This window comes from Bufo bufo, chromosome 7 (genome assembly GCF_905171765.1).
Source record: "Bufo bufo chromosome 7, aBufBuf1.1, whole genome shotgun sequence".
Lineage (NCBI taxonomy): Eukaryota > Metazoa > Chordata > Amphibia > Anura > Bufonidae > Bufo > Bufo bufo.
This window is the reverse complement of record NC_053395.1, coordinates 235,279,906-235,297,695: the sequence shown is the minus strand read 5'-3', so window position 1 is coordinate 235,297,695 and position 17,790 is coordinate 235,279,906. Positions and strand designations below refer to the sequence as shown.

Genomic DNA, 17,790 nt, shown 5'->3' with positions numbered 1-17,790 from the left:
CTGATATGGAACGTCTTAGCAGGAGGCAGCATTTCAGCAACATGGTGGAGCAGTATGTCTGCACACGCCTACACGTACTGAATGACGGGTCTGCCCCCTTCAACTTCTGGGTCTCCAAATTGGGCACCTGGCCTGAGCTTGCCCTTTACGCCTTGGAGGTGCTGGCCTGCCCTGCAGGAGGCGTCATCACAGACGAGCGCAGCCGCCTGTCCACAGCCAATGTAGACAAGCTCACGTTTATTATAATGAACCAGGCCTGGATCCCTCAGGACTTGTCCGTACCTTGTGCAGAATAGACCTGTATACCGGCACTAACCAGCCATTGTTATACTGCAGCGCACTTTCTCTTTGCATTCTCTTTTATATTTCCCAATGTTTTGGGGCATTTCCAAATTTATAAAAATAAATAAAACTACAAAACCAGTGTTGACTTCCTCCTCCTCCTCCTCCTCCTCCTCCACAGCTTGCACCTACTCCGCCACGTCCACCGCCTCCTCCACTTTGACCTCCGCCTTCTAGTTCAAGATAATCATTTCCTTTTTTATATTCTATGTCTGGCACGCTCAATCTGCGGCCCTTCAGCTGTTGCAAAACTACAACTCCCAACTCCGCCCTAATAGCTGTAGGTTGTCCAGGCATGCTGGGAGTTGTAGTTTTGCAACAGCTGGAGGGCCGCCGGTTGGGCATCCCTATTCTAGGTTATGTTAAGTCATTTCCTTGCAGGGCAGCTCTCCTGCTCCTACCCCCACTGCCCTCGAGCCCTTACTAGGACTATTTTACAGCCATTTTAATGCACCAAACTTCAGGTCCCCTTTGGCTTCAATGAGGTTCAGGATCGAGTCACGTTTGGGTCCCGAACCCGAACTTTGACCCAAAGTTCAGCCGAAGCCGAACATCCAGGGGTCCGCTCATCCCTACACAAGACGTTCTACAAAACAATGGATAAAAAAGTAGAAAGGGAAAGGTCTTGAGCCGCTGAATCACAGTCCAGACCTTAATCCTTCAGGAATGTTGGCAAGGGTTAAAAAGAAATAGAGCCGACTACCCTGTCCCCCCCCCCTCTTGGTAGGAGTGGGCTGGTCCGGGTCCCTGCCTGGAGGGGACATTCCGGTCCGGACAGAGAGGAGGAAGGAAGCACACAGCAGAGCTCCTGCTACAATAGAGGATCTCAGACCAGACGTCCAGACCCTGCTGGGAGGTGAGGGACTACAGCGGAGACACCCACTAGGCCAGGGTCACCTGCCTCCATACTGCACTGGACGGCTGCTGCGTTTCACTCAGTAAAAGAGACTGTGACACCTTCACTTCTGGTCTCCTCCTTCAGGACTAGAAGTCCACTGCACCGATCCCCAGAGAGCAACGGCTTGAGGAGGTACGCTTCATCCGGACCACTACCACTCCCATCCTCCAAGGCTCACTGCAAAAGGACCTAAACTGAGCAGCTCATGGAGGAATCTACTGACATAGCAGAGCTGAAGCCGTTCTGTACAGAGGATTGGGCTAACTTCCCACAAATGTGCAGAAACAACCCACAATTGAGAGATCAGCCAACATATCCTGCTTGGAGGACAAGTCTGAGCCCGAGCACCGCGCCAAGGATCCTCAAGTAGCTCGGGACCCACCGCTCACCTACCTGGGCCGTATGGGCACTACCAGGAGCCAGTGGGCGAGTTACAGGAGCGCCAGGTCCGACTCCCAGCAATCTCCCAGTAACCTCCAGTATGTGACCGTGCATACAATGGGAGGAGGCAGAGAGCCCGAGACTGGCGGATATAGCCCGGGCCTCACATGTGCCCCAGTGCTGCCTGCGGATGGAAATGAAGGCACATTCAGACCAGGAGTTTCTACACCTCCAAAGATTCTATATACAAACTACAGATTGGCGCAGTATCAGAGAGCAGGGCGTGCTCACCCCGTATGCAGGAGTGCATCTATACCGGGGGGGGGGGGGTCAGGTCCTGCACTGGTGGTCCGCTGCTAATGGAAATCCCCAGCAAAAATGCATACAGTGGAGGATGCCTGCAGCGGACCACAAGTACCACAATGGACATCCTACACAGGATAGCAAATGTGTGGATGTGATAAACAGTAAAGATGGGGGATCGCCATTAGCAGCGGACCACCAGTGCAGGACCTGCCCCTCCCCCGGGATAGATGCACCACCGCATACGGGGTGAGCACGTCCTGCTCTCTGATACCGCGCCAAACTGTAGTTGGTTCTTTATCAACTTTTCAGACTTGTGGGACAAACCGATGGCCTTTTAGGTCAGATTTATGAAGAAATCTAGAACATTCTGAGGGGTTCACAAACTTTCCGGCAGCGCTGTATTATAAGGTCTCTTACGTTCGCCTGATCTATTCATTTATGCAAATCTGCGATTTCCAGCCGGACCGCGGCTCTGCTCGCAAGGAACGCATTTCACGAACCACAAACGGCCATACAGACGCTGTGCAGACGGCCCCGTCTCAGTGGTGCAGCCTCGCAAGATCTCAGCTCAGAAGGGGAAACGGCATCGAACTTACAAAGGTCTCGTTCAGGGTCCTCACGGCTTTCTCCCTCCGGCTTAGAAACTCTGTGTCCTGTGAAAACAAAGGGACATGGCTGACGCACCGTGCAGCGCCCCCCCGGGGGTGTACTGGAGATGACGCACCGTGCAGCGCCCCCCCGGGGGTGTACTGGAGATGACGCACCGTACAGCGCCCCCCCGGGGGTGTACTGGAGATGACGCACCGTGCAGCGCCCCCCCCGGGGGTGTACTGGAGATGACGCACCGTGCAGCGCCCCCCCCCCGGGGGTGTACTGGAGATGACGCACCGTGCAGCTCCCCCCCGGGGGTGTACTGGAGATGACGCACCGTGCAGCGCCCCCACGGGGGTGTACTGGAGATGACGCACCGTGCAGCTCCCCCCCGAGGGTGTACTGGAGATGACGCACCGTACAGCGCCCCCCCGGGGGTGTACTGGAGATGACGCACCGTGCAGCGCCCCCCCCCCCGGGGGTGTACTGGAGATGACGCACCGTGCAGCGCCCCCCCGGGGGTGTACTGGAGATGACGCACCGTGCAGCGCCCCCCCGGGGGTGTACTGGAGATGACGCACCGTGCAGCGCCCCCCCGGGGGTGTGCTGGAGATGACGCACCGTGCAGCGCCCCCCCGAGGGTGTACTGGAGATGACGCACCGTGCAGCGCCCCCCCCGGGGGTGTACTGGAGATGACGCACCGTGCAGCTCCCCCCCGGGGGTGTACTGGAGATGACGCACCGTGCAGCGCCCCCCGGGGGTGTACTGGAGATGACGCACCGTGCAGCGCCCCCCCGGGGGTGTACTGGAGATGACGCACCGTGCAGCGCCCCCCCGAGGGTGTACTGGAGATGACGCACCGTGCAGCTCCCCCCCGGGGGTGTACTGGAGATGACGCACCGTGCAGCGCCCCCCCGGGGGTGTACTGGAGATGACGCACCGTGCAGCGCCCCCCCCGGGGGTGTACTGGAGGAGATAGTGGAGAGGACGCACCGTGCAGCGCCCCCCCGGGGGTGTACTGGAGATGACGCACCGTGCAGCGCCCCCCGGGGGTGTACTGGAGATGACGCACCGTGCAGCGCCCCCCCGGGGGTGTACTGGAGAGGACGCACCGTGCAGCACCCCCCCAGGGGAGTGTACTGGAGGAGATAGTGGAGATGACGCACCGTGCAGCGCCCCCCGGGGGTATACTGAGGAGATAGTGGAGAGGACGCACCGTGCAGCGCCCCCCGGGGGTGTACTGAGGAGATAGTGGAGATGACGCACCGTGCAGCGCCCCCCGGGGGTGTACTGAGGAGATAGTGGAGATGACGCACCGTGCAGCGCCCCCCGGGGGTGTACTGAGGAGATAGTGGAGAGGACGCACCGTGCAGTGCCCCCCGGGGGTGTACTGAGGAGATAGTGGAGAGGACGCACCGTGCAGCGCCCTCCCGGGGTGTACTGAGGAGATAGTGGAGAGGACGCACCGTGCAGCGCCCCCCGGGGGTGTACTGAGGAGATAGTGGAGATGACGCACCGTGCAGCGCCCCCCGGGGGTGTACTGGAGGAGATAGTGGAGAGGACGCACCGTGCAGCGCCCCCCGGGGGTGTACTGAGGAGATAGTGGAGAGGACGCACCGTGCAGCGCCCTCCCGGGGTGTACTGAGGAGATAGTGGAGAGGACGCACCGTGCAGCGCCCCCCGGGGGTGTACTGAGGAGATAGTGGAGATGACGCACCGTGCAGCGCCCCCCGGGGGTGTACTGGAGGAGATAGTGGAGAGGACGCACCGTGCAGCGCCCCCCGGGGGTGTACTGGAAATGACGCACCGCGCAGCGCCCCCCGGGGGAGTGTACTGGAGGAGATCGTGGAGAGGACGCACCGTGCAGCACCCCCCGGGGGTGTACTGAGGAGATAGTGGAGAGGACGCACCGTGCAGCGCCCCCCGGGGGTGTACTGGAGGAGATAGTGGAGGTGACGCACCGTGCAGCGCCCCCCGGGGGTGTACTGGAGATGACGCACCGTGCAGCGCCCCCCCGGGGGTGTACTGGAGATGACGCACCGTGCAGCGCCCCCCCGGGGGTGTACTGGAGGAGATAGTGGAGGTGACGCACCGTGCAGCGCCCCCTGGGGGTGTACTGGAGGAGATAGTGTAGGTGACGCACCGTGCAGCGCCCCCCGGGGGTGTACTGGAGGAGATAGTGGAGAGGACGCACCGTGCAGCGCCCCCCGGGGGTGTACTGAGGAGATAGTGGAGAGGACGCACCGTGCAGCGCCCCCCGGGGGTGTACTGGAAATGACGCACCGCGCAGCGCCCCCCGGGGGTGTACTGGAGGAGATAGTGGAGAGGACGCACCGTGCAGTGCCCCCCGGGGGTGTACTGGAAATGACGCACCGTGCAGCGCCCCCCGGGGGTGTACTGGAGATGACGCACCGTGCAGCGCCCCCCGGGGGTGTACTGGAGGAGATAGTGGAGAGGACGCACCGTGCAGCGCCCCCCGGGGGTGTACTGGAGGAGATAGTGGAGAGGACGCACCGTGCAGCGCCCCTTGGGGGTGTACTGGAGGAGATAGTGGAGAGGACGCACCGTGCAGCGCCCCCCGGGGGTGTACTGAGGAGATAGTGGAGAGGACGCACCGTGCAGCGCCCCCCGGGGGTGTACTGGAAATGACGCACCGCGCAGCGCCCCCCGGGGGAGTGTACTGGAGGAGATAGTGGAGAGGACGCACCGTGCAGCGCCCCCCGGGGGTGTACTGAGGAGATAGTGGAGATGACGCACCGTGCAGCGCCCCCCGGGGGTGTACTGGAGGAGATAGTGGAGAGGACGCACCGTGCAGCGCCCCCCCGGGGGTGTACTGGAGATGACGCACCGTGCAGCGCCCCCCGGGGGTGTACTGGAGGAGATAGTGGAGATGACGCACCGTGCAGCGCCCCCCGGGGGTGTACTGGAGGAGATAGTGGAGAGGACGCACCGTGCAGCGCCCCCCGGGGGTGTACTGAGGAGATAGTGGAGAGGACGCACCGTGCAGCGCCCCCCGGGGGTGTACTGAGGAGATAGTGGAGATGACGCACCGTGCAGAGCCCCCCGGGGGTGTACTGGAGGAGATAGTGGAGAGGACGCACCGTGCAGCACCCCCCGGGGGTGTACTGGAGAGGACGCACCGTGCAGCGCCCCCCGGGGGTGTACTGGAGATGACGCACCGTGCAGCGCCCCCCGGGGGAGTGTACTGGAGGAGATAGTGGAGAGGACGCACCGTGCAGCGCCCCCCGGGGGTGTACTGGAGATGACGCACCGTGCAGCGCCCCCCGGGGGTGTACTGGAGAGGACGCACCGTGCAGTGCCCCCCGGGGGTGTACTGGAGGAGATAGTGGAGATGACGCACCGTGCAGCGCCCCCCGGGGGTGTACTGAGGAGATAGTGGAGAGGACGCACCGTGCAGCGCCCCCCGGGGGTGTACTGGAGGAGATAGTGGAGAGGACGCACCGTGCAGCGCCCCCCCGGGGGTGTACTGAGGAGATAGTGGAGATGACGCACCGTGCAGCGCCCCCCGGGGGTGTACTGGAGATGACGCACCGTGCAGCGCCCCCCGGGGGTGTACTGGAGATGACGCACCGTGCAGCGCCCCCCCGGGGGTGTACTGGAGATGACGCACCGTGCAGCGCCCCCCCGGGGGTGTACTGGAGATGACGCACCGTGCAGCGCCCCCCCGGGGGTGTACTGGAGGAGATAGTGGAGAGGACGCACCGTGCAGCACCCCCCCGGGGGAGTGTACTGGAGGAGATAGTGGAGATGACGCACCGTGCAGCGCCCCCCGGGGGTGTACTGAGGAGATAGTGGAGAGGACGCACCGTGCAGCGCCCCCCGGGGGTGTACTGAGGAGATAGTGGAGAGGACGCACCGTGCAGCGCCCCCCGGGGGTGTACTGAGGAGATAGTGGAGATGACGCACCGTGCAGCGCCCCCCGGGGGTGTACTGGAGATGACGCACCGTGCAGCGCCCCCCCGGGGGTGTACTGGAGATGACGCACCGTGCAGCGCCCCCCCGGGGGTGTACTGGAGATGACGCACCGTGCAGCGCCCCCCGGGGGAGTGTACTGGAGGAGATAGTGGAGATGACGCACCGTGCAGCGCCCCCCGGGGGTGTACTGAGGAGATAGTGGAGAGGACGCACCGTGCAGCGCCCCCCGGGGGTGTACTGAGGAGATAGTGGAGATGACGCACCGTGCAGCGCCCCCCGGGGGTGTACTGAGGAGATAGTGGAGAGGACGCACCGTGCAGCGCCCCCCCGGGGGTGTACTGAGGAGATAGTGGAGGTGACGCACCGTGCAGCGCCCCCCGGGGGTGTACTGAGGAGATAGTGGAGATGACGCACCGTGCAGCGCCCCCCGGGGGTGTACTGGAGGAGATAGTGGAGAGGACGCACCGTGCAGCGCCCCTCGGGGGTGTACTGGAGAGGACGCACCGCGCAGCGCCCCCCGGGGGTGTACTGGAAATGACGCACCGCGCAGCGCCCCCCGGGGGAGTGTACTGGAGGAGATAGTGGAGAGGACGCACCGTGCAGCGCCCCCCGGGGGTGTACTGGAGGAGATAGTGGAGATGACGCACCGTGCAGCGCCCCCCCGGGGGTGTACTGGAGGAGATAGTGGAGAGGACGCACCGTGCAGCGCCCCCCGGGGGTGTACTGAGGAGATAGTGGAGAGGACGCACCGTGCAGCGCCCCCCGGGGGTGTACTGAGGAGATAGTGGAGAGGACGCACCGTGCAGCGCCCCCCGGGGGTGTACTGAGGAGATAGTGGAGAGGACGCACCGTGCAGCGCCCCCCGGGGGTGTACTGAGGAGATAGTGGAGATGACGCACCGTGCAGCGCCCCCCGGGGGTGTACTGGAGGAGATAGTGGAGAGGACGCACCGTGCAGCGCCCCCCCGGGGGTGTACTGAGGAGATAGTGGAGATGACGCACCGTGCAGCGCCCCCCGGGGGTGTACTGGAGATGACGCACCGTGCAGCGCCCCCCCGGGGGTGTACTGGAGATGACGCACCGTGCAGCGCCCCCCCGGGGGTGTACTGGAGATGACGCACCGTGCAGCGCCCCCCCGGGGGTGTACTGGAGGAGATAGTGGAGAGGACGCACCGTGCAGCACCCCCCCGGGGGAGTGTACTGGAGGAGATAGTGGAGATGACGCACCGTGCAGCGCCCCCCGGGGGTGTACTGAGGAGATAGTGGAGAGGACGCACCGTGCAGCGCCCCCCGGGGGTGTACTGAGGAGATAGTGGAGAGGACGCACCGTGCAGCGCCCCCCGGGGGTGTACTGAGGAGATAGTGGAGATGACGCACCGTGCAGCGCCCCCCGGGGGTGTACTGGAGATGACGCACCGTGCAGCGCCCCCCCGGGGGTGTACTGGAGATGACGCACCGTGCAGCGCCCCCCCGGGGGTGTACTGGAGATGACGCACCGTGCAGCGCCCCCCGGGGGAGTGTACTGGAGGAGATAGTGGAGATGACGCACCGTGCAGCGCCCCCCGGGGGTGTACTGAGGAGATAGTGGAGAGGACGCACCGTGCAGCGCCCCCCGGGGGTATACTGAGGAGATAGTGGAGATGACGCACCGTGCAGCGCCCCCCGGGGGTGTACTGGAGGAGATAGTGGAGAGGACGCACCGTGCAGCGCCCCCCCGGGGGTGTACTGAGGAGATAGTGGAGATGACGCACCGTGCAGCGCCCCCCGGGGGTGTACTGGAGATGACGCACCGTGCAGCGCCCCCCCGGGGGTGTACTGGAGATGACGCACCGTGCAGCGCCCCCCCGGGGGTGTACTGGAGATGACGCACCGTGCAGCGCCCCCCCGGGGGTGTACTGGAGGAGATAGTGGAGAGGACGCACCGTGCAGCACCCCCCCGGGGGAGTGTACTGGAGGAGATAGTGGAGATGACGCACCGTGCAGCGCCCCCCGGGGGTGTACTGAGGAGATAGTGGAGAGGACGCACCGTGCAGCGCCCCCCGGGGGTGTACTGAGGAGATAGTGGAGAGGACGCACCGTGCAGCGCCCCCCGGGGGTGTACTGAGGAGATAGTGGAGATGACGCACCGTGCAGCGCCCCCCGGGGGTGTACTGGAGATGACGCACCGTGCAGCGCCCCCCCGGGGGTGTACTGGAGATGACGCACCGTGCAGCGCCCCCCCGGGGGTGTACTGGAGATGACGCACCGTGCAGCGCCCCCCGGGGGAGTGTACTGGAGGAGATAGTGGAGATGACGCACCGTGCAGCGCCCCCCGGGGGTGTACTGAGGAGATAGTGGAGAGGACGCACCGTGCAGCGCCCCCCGGGGGTATACTGAGGAGATAGTGGAGATGACGCACCGTGCAGCGCCCCCCGGGGGTGTACTGAGGAGATAGTGGAGAGGACGCACCGTGCAGCGCCCCCCCGGGGGTGTACTGAGGAGATAGTGGAGGTGACGCACCGTGCAGCGCCCCCCGGGGGTGTACTGAGGAGATAGTGGAGATGACGCACCGTGCAGCGCCCCCCGGGGGTGTACTGGAGGAGATAGTGGAGAGGACGCACCGTGCAGCGCCCCTCGGGGGTGTACTGGAGAGGACGCACCGCGCAGCGCCCCCCGGGGGTGTACTGGAAATGACGCACCGCGCAGCGCCCCCCGGGGGAGTGTACTGGAGGAGATAGTGGAGAGGACGCACCGTGCAGCGCCCCCCGGGGGTGTACTGGAGGAGATAGTGGAGATGACGCACCGTGCAGCGCCCCCCCGGGGGTGTACTGGAGGAGATAGTGGAGAGGACGCACCGTGCAGCGCCCCCCGGGGGTGTACTGAGGAGATAGTGGAGAGGACGCACCGTGCAGCGCCCCCCGGGGGTGTACTGAGGAGATAGTGGAGAGGACGCACCGTGCAGCGCCCCCCGGGGGTGTACTGGAGGAGATAGTGGAGAGGACGCACCGTGCAGCGCCCCCCCGGGGGTGTACTGGAGAGGACGCACCGTGCAGCGCCCCCCGGGGGTGTACTGGAGATGACGCACCATGCAGCGCCCCCCGGGGGAGTGTACTGGAGGAGATAGTGGAGGTGACGCACCGTGCAGCGCCCCCCGGGGGTGTACTGAGGAGATAGTGGAGAGGACGCACCGTGCAGCGCCCCCCGGGGGTGTACTGAGGAGATAGTGGAGATGACGCACCGTGCAGCGCCCCCCGGGGGTGTACTGGAGGAGATAGTGGAGAGGACGCACCGTGCAGCGCCCCCCGGGGGTATACTGAGGAGATAGTGGAGAGGACGCACCGTGCAGCGCCCCCCGGGGGTGTACTGAGGAGATAGTGGAGATGACGCACCGTGCAGCGCCCCCCGGGGGTGTACTGGAGGAGATAGTGGAGAGGACGCACCGTGCAGCGCCCCCCGGGGGTATACTGAGGAGATAGTGGAGAGGACGCACCGTGCAGCGCCCCCCGGGGGTGTACTGGAGATGACCCACCGTGCAGCGCCCCCCCGGGGGTGTACTGGAGAAGACGCACCGTGCAGCGCCCTCCGGGGGTGTACTGAGGAGATAGTGGAGAAGACGCACCGTGCAGCGCCCCCCGGGGGTGTACTGAGGAGATAGTGGAGAGGACGCACCGTGCAGCGCCCCCCGGGGGTGTACTGAGGAGATAGTGGAGAGGACGCACCGTGCAGCGCCCCCCGGGGGTGTACTGGAGGAGATAGTGGAGGTGACGCACCGTGCAGCGCCCCCCCGAGGGTGTACTGGAGGAGATAGTGGAGAGGACGCACCGTGCAGCGCCCCCCGGGGGTGTACTGGAGGAGATAGTGGAGATGACGCACCGTGCAGCGCCCCCCGGGGGTGTACTGGAGGAGATAGTGGAGAGGACGCACCGTGCAGCGCCCCCCGGGGGTGTACTGGAGGAGATAGTGGAGAGGACGCACCGTGCAGCGCCCCCCGGGGGTGTACTGAGGAGATAGTGGAGAGGACGCACCGTGCAGCGCCCCCCGGGGGTGTACTGAGGAGATAGTGGAGAGGACGCACCGTGCAGCGCCCCCCGGGGGTGTACTGAGGAGATAGTGGAGAGGACGCACCGTGCAGCGCCCCCCGGGGGTGTACTGGAGGAGATAGTGGAGAGGACGCACCGTGCAGCGCCCCCCGGGGGTGTACTGAGGAGATAGTGGAGGTGACGCACCGTGCAGCGCCCCCCGGGGGTGTACTGAGGAGATAGTGGAGGTGACGCACCGTGCAGCGCCCCCCGGGGGTGTACTGGAGGAGATAGTGGAGGTGACGCACCGTGCAGCGCCCCCCGGGGGTGTACTGAGGAGATAGTGGAGAGGACGCACCGTGCAGCGCCCCCCGGGGGTGTACTGGAGGAGATAGTGGAGAGGATGCACCGTGCAGCGCCCCCCGGGGGTGTACTGAGGAGATAGTGGAGGTGACGCACCGTGCAGCGCCCCCCGGGGGTGTACTGGAGGAGATAGTGGAGAGGACGCACCGTGCAGCGCCCCCCGGGGGTGTACTGGAGGAGATAGTGGAGAGGACGCACCGTGCAGCGCCCCTCGGGGGTGTACTGAGGAGATAGTGGAGAGGACGCACCGTGCAGCGCCCCCCGGGGGTGTACTGGATCTCACACACGTCACGGTTGCTCCACCGCAGACACTCACCTCAGGGAGACGGTGATCTTTCTGGAACTGGGCCACAGAATAGGAGCGGTTGTAGTCGCCCATCTCCTGCCTCGTCTCAATGGAGCGCTTCACCAGCCACTGCCGGGGACATGAGAAGAGTCAGGACCCCCACACAACGCCCAGAGCCCCTCTTCTCACACACATAGCACCCAGGGTCCGCCACCCACACACACAACGCCCAGTGCCCCCCCAGCACCAGAGATAAGAATGCAGCAAAACCTCCAAGACCCCTGTAAAGGTGCAGAGACCCCCGGCCCCAGAGGTGATGACAGGACCTCATCTCTGGAAACAGGAAAATGTGACGACCATCAAGCGCTAACCTAGTAACCAGCTAAATACAGGGGGACAGAGTGTGACCCCGACCACTGCGACACCCCGCAAAACACCCAGAGCAACCCCTGCCCATGAGCAGCGGCCACAGCACCTCCCCCCAACACTGCGCCCAGAGCACCTCCCCCCAACACTGCGCCCAGAGCACCTCCCCCCAACACTGCGCCCAGAGCACCTCCCCCCAACACTGCGCCCAGAGCACCTCCCCCCAACACTGCGCCCAGAGCACCTCCCCCCAACACTGCGCCCAGAGCACCTCCCCCCAACACTGCGCCCAGAGCACCTCCCCCCAACACTGCGCCCAGAGCACCTCCCCCCAACACTGCGCCCAGAGCACCTCCCCCCAACACTGCGCCCAGAGCACCTCCCCCCAACACTGCGCCCAGAGCACCTCCCCCCAACACTGCGCCCAAAGCACCTGCCACCAACACTGCGCCCAGAGCACCTCCCCCCAACACTGCGCCCAGAGCACCTGCCACCAACACTGCGCCCAGAGCACCTCCCCCCAACACTGCGCCCAGAGCACCTCCCCCCAACACTGCGCCCAGAGCACCCCCCCCCAACACTGCGCCCAGAGCACCCCCCCCCAACACTGCGCCCAGAGCACCTCCCCCCAACACTGCGCCCAGAGCACCTCCCCCCAACACTGCGCCCAGAGCACCTGCCACCAACACTGCGCCCAGAGCACCTCCCACCAACACTGCGCCCAGAGCACCTCCCCCCAACACTGCGCCCAGAGCACCCCTTTGTCCATGCACAGCGCCCAGAGCACCCCCATGGCTGCCTCCCACAGCTCATCACCTGGATGACGGGGAAGATGTGGATGAAGTCCAGACCTTGGATCTGATGCGGCTCCAGGCGGTGCGGACATTTCATTTTTGGCAATACAGACACAATCTTCTCAGTTAATGCTCTAAAATGACAAAACAGAAAATTAAGGGCGTCCCCACCCTGACCCCAAAGGGCGTCCCCACCCTGACCCCAAAGGGCGTCCCCACCTTCTGTTCTACCAGGAACACTAATGGACGGGTTGGTGCTGGGATTCTCTGGGGTATACTGGGGTCCAGAGCAGCGCTGGACTGGTTGGTGCTGGTATTCTCTGGGTTATACTGGGGTCCAGAGCGGTGCTGGACGGGTTGGTGCTGGGTTTCTCTGCAGTATACTGGGGTCCAGAGGGGTGCTGGACTGGTTGGTGCTGGGATTCTCTGGGTTATACTGGGGTCCAGAGGGGTGCTGGACAGGTTGGTGCTGGGTTTCTCTGCAGTATACTGGGGTCCAGAGGGGTGCTGGACTGGTTGGTGCTGGGATTCTCTGGGTTATACTGGGGTCCAGAGGGGTGCTGGACGGGTTGGTGCTGGGACTGTAATCCTTATCCACCTCTTGCTCTGAGAGACACTGGTAATTACGTGCCCCCCGTCTGCCCATACATGACACATGACAATGGAACGTGTGGTTGGTAGCTTTATGTTAGGACTGCAGCCACAAGCTTCACAGTGAGAAAGAGGCTGAGGGTTATTTACACAGCAAGATGAGGCAGCCGCCGCGCTCCCCTCCTGGACGCAGCCGCCGCGCTCCCCTCCTGGACGCAGCCGCCGCGCTCCCCCCCTGGACGCAGCCGCCGCGGTCCCCCCCTGGACGCAGCCGCCGCGCTCCCCTCCTGGACGCAGCCGCCGCGCTCCCCTCCTGGACGCAGCCGCCGCGCTCCCCTCCTGGACGCAGCCGCCGCGCTCCCCTCCTGGACGCAGCCGCCGCGCTCCCCTCCTGGACGCAGCCGCCGCGCTCCCCTCCTCCATATACATAACTGCAGTTGAGCCTAAGCCGTTAAGCTCCGCCCCAAATTCCCATAACCAGCATTACTCACATCTTCTGTCCAATGGTGGAGTTCTCCTGAAAGAGCAGATCCACATCAATGTCAAAGTTACAGGTAGTGATGCACCACGTCATCCCACCGACCACCTACAGGGAGGACACACCACATGATTGGTCACATGATAGGACGACGCCATAAATCTTTCATCACACGACCTGACAATCATCACCCGTCACCTTGTCAAATGGGGAGAGACCTTTAATTCTGGCCCTGAAGTATCCGGCGGCCACGAGCAGCTCCAGGATCTCCACCAGCTTCACCTGCTGCTCCTCATCCTCCCGGGTCTCAACCTACGGGAAAAGGGAACATATTATATATACTGGGGGGTTATCTGTATATACAGTACATTATACAGGGTACATATATATATACTGGGGGTTATCTGTATATACAGTACATTATACAGGGTACATATATATATACTGGGGGTTATCTGTATATACAGTACATTATACAGGGTACATATATATATATATACACTGGGGGTTATCTGTATATACAGTACATTATACAGGGTACATACATATATATACTGGGGGTTATCTGTATATACAGTACATTATACAGGGTATATATATATATATATATATATATATATATATATATACTGGGGGGTTATCTGTATATACAGTACATTATACAGGGTACATATATATACTGGGGGTTATCTGTATATACAGTACATTATACAGGGTACATATATATATACTGGGGGTTATCTGTATATACAGTACATTATACAGGGTACATATATATACTGGGGGTTATCTGTATATACAGTACATTATACAGGGTACATATATATATACACTGGGGGTTATCTGTATATACAGTACATTATACAGGGTACATATATATACTGGGGGTTATCTGTATATACAGTACATTATACAGGGTACATATATATATATATATATATATATATATATATATATATATATATACTGGGGGGTTATCTGTATATACAGTACATTATACAGGGTATATATATATATACACTGGGGGGTTATCTGTATATACAGTACATTATACAGGGGTATATATATATACTGGGGGTTATCTGTATATACAGTACATTATACAGGGTACATATATATATATATACTGGGGGTTATCTGTATATACAGTACATTATACAGGGTACATATATATATATATACTGGGGGTTATCTGTATATACAGTACATTATACAGGGTACATATATATATATATACTGGGGGTTATCTGTATATACAGTACATTATACAGGGTACATATATATATATATATATACTGGGGGTTATCTGTATATACAGTACATTATACAGGGTACATATATATATATACTGGGGGTTATCTGTATATACAGTACATTATACAGGGTACATATATATATATACTGGGGGTTATCTGTATATACAGTACATTATACAGGGTACATATATATACACTGGGGGTTATCTGTATATACAGTACATTATACAGGGTACATATATATACTGGGGGTTATCTGTATATACAGTACATTATACAGGGTACATATATATATACTGGGGGTTATCTGTATATACAGTACATTATACAGGGTATATATATATACTGGGGGTTATCTGTATATACAGTACATTATACAGGGTACATATATATATACTGGGGGGTTATCTGTATATACAGTACATTATACAGGGTACATATATATATATATATATATATATACTGGGGGTTATCTGTATATACAGTACATTATACAGGGTACATATATATATACTGGGGGTTATCTGTATATACAGTACATTATACAGGGTACATATATATATACTGGGGGTTATCTGTATATACAGTACATTATACAGGGTACATATATATATATACTGGGGGTTATCTGTATATACAGTACATTATACAGGGTACATATATATATACTGGGGGTTATCTGTATATACAGTACATTATACAGGGTATATATATATATATACACTGGGGGTTATCTGTATATACAGTACATTATACAGGGTATATATATATACTGGGGGTTATCTGTATATACAGTACATTATACAGGGTATATATATATGCTGGGGGTTATCTGTATATACAGTACATTATACAGGGTACATATATATACTGGGGGTTATCTGTATATACAGTACATTATACAGGGTACATATATATATACTGGGGGTTATCTGTATATACAGTACATTATACAGGGTACATATATATATACTGGGGGTTATCTGTATATACAGTACATTATACAGGGTACATATATATATATACTGGGGGTTATCTGTATATACAGTACATTATACAGGGTACATATATATATACTGGGGGTTATCTGTATATACAGTACATTATACAGGGTACGTATATATATACTGGGGGTTATCTGTATATACAGTACATTATACAGGGTACATATATATATACTGGGGGTTATCTGTATATACAGTACATTATACAGGGTACATATATATATACTGGGGGTTATCTGTATATACAGTACATTATACAGGGTACATATATATATATACTGGGGGTTATCTGTATATACAGTACATTATACAGGGTACATATATATATACTGGGGGTTATCTGTATATACAGTACATTATACAGGGTATATATATATATATACACTGGGGGTTATCTGTATATACAGTACATTATACAGGGTATATATATATATACTGGGGGTTATCTGTATATACAGTACATTATACAGGGTATATATATACACTGGGGGTTATCTGTATATACAGTACATTATACAGGGTACATATATATACTGGGGGTTATCTGTATATACAGTACATTATACAGGGTACATATATATACTGGGGGTTATCTGTATATACAGTACATTATACAGGGTACATATATATATATATACTGGGGGTTATCTGTATATACAGTACATTATACAGGGTACATATATATATATATACTGGGGGTTATCTGTATATACAGTACATTATACAGGGTATATATATATATACTGGGGGTTATCTGTATATACAGTACATTATACAGGGTACATATATATATACTGGGGGTTATCTGTATATACAGTACATTATACAGGGGTATATATATATATACTGGGGGTTATCTGTATATACAGTACATTATACAGGGTACATATATATATATACTGGGGGTTATCTGTATATACAGTACATTATACAGGGTATATATATATATACTGGGGGTTATCTGTATATACAGTACATTATACAGGGTACATATATATATACACTGGGGGTTATCTGTATATACAGTACATTATACAGGGTACATATATATACTGGGGGTTATCTGTATATACAGTACATTATACAGGGGTATATATATATATATACACTGGGGGTTATCTGTATATACAGTACATTATACAGGGTACATATATATATATATATACACTGGGGGTTATCTGTATATACAGTACATTATACAGGGTATATATATATATATATACTGGGGGTTATCTGTATATACAGTACATTATACAGGGTACATATATATATATACTGGGGGTTATCTGTATATACAGTACATTATACAGGGTACATATATATATACTGGGGGTTATCTGTATATACAGTACATTATACAGGGTACATATATATATACTGGGGGTTATCTGTATATACAGTACATTATACAGGGGTATATATATATATACACTGGGGGTTATCTGTATATACAGTACATTATACAGGGTACATATATATATATATATATATATATATATATACACTGGGGGTTATCTGTATATACAGTACATTATACAGGGTATATATATATATACTGGGGGTTATCTGTATATACAGTACATTATACAGGGTACATATATATATACTGGGGGTTATCTGTATATACAGTACATTATACAGGGGACATATATATACTGGGGGTTATCTGTATATACAGTACATTATACAGGGGTATATATATATACACACTGGGGGTTATCTGTATATACAGTACATTATACAGGGTATATATATATACACTGGGGGGTTATCTGTATATACAGTACATTATACAGGGTATATATATATATATATGCTGGGGGATATCTGTATATACAGTACATTATACAGGGTACATATATACACTGGGGGTTATCTGTATATACAGTACATTATACAGGGTACATATATATATATATACACACTGGGGGGTTATCTGTATATACAGTACATTATACAGGGTACATATATATATACTGGGGGTTATCTGTATATACAGCACATTATACAGGGTATATATATATATATATATATATATACTGGGGGTTATCTGTATATACAGTACATTATACAGGGTACATATATATATACTGGGGGTTATCTGTATATACAGTACATTATACAGGGTATATATATATATATATATATATATATATACTGGGGGTTATCTGTATATACAGTACATTATACAGGGTACATA

The 17,790-nt window shown here is 56.5% G+C and overlaps 1 protein-coding gene across 1 annotated transcript in view; it reads right to left on the bottom strand.

Annotated features, from left to right (window-relative positions):
• Window positions 1-17,790, bottom strand: part of CCDC93 (coiled-coil domain containing 93) — a 60,573-nt gene that overhangs the window by 31,161 nt on the left and 11,622 nt on the right. Inside the window, exons 2-6 of the mRNA XM_040440020.1 lie at window positions 13,529-13,642; window positions 13,344-13,438; window positions 12,284-12,395; window positions 11,132-11,230; window positions 2,524-2,580 (exon numbers count right to left, since the gene is read on the bottom strand). Of these exons, the coding sequence (XP_040295954.1) occupies window positions 2,524-2,580; window positions 11,132-11,230; window positions 12,284-12,395; window positions 13,344-13,438; window positions 13,529-13,642 (477 nt within the window). The remainder of the gene's footprint in view (window positions 1-2,523; window positions 2,581-11,131; window positions 11,231-12,283; window positions 12,396-13,343; window positions 13,439-13,528; window positions 13,643-17,790) is intronic.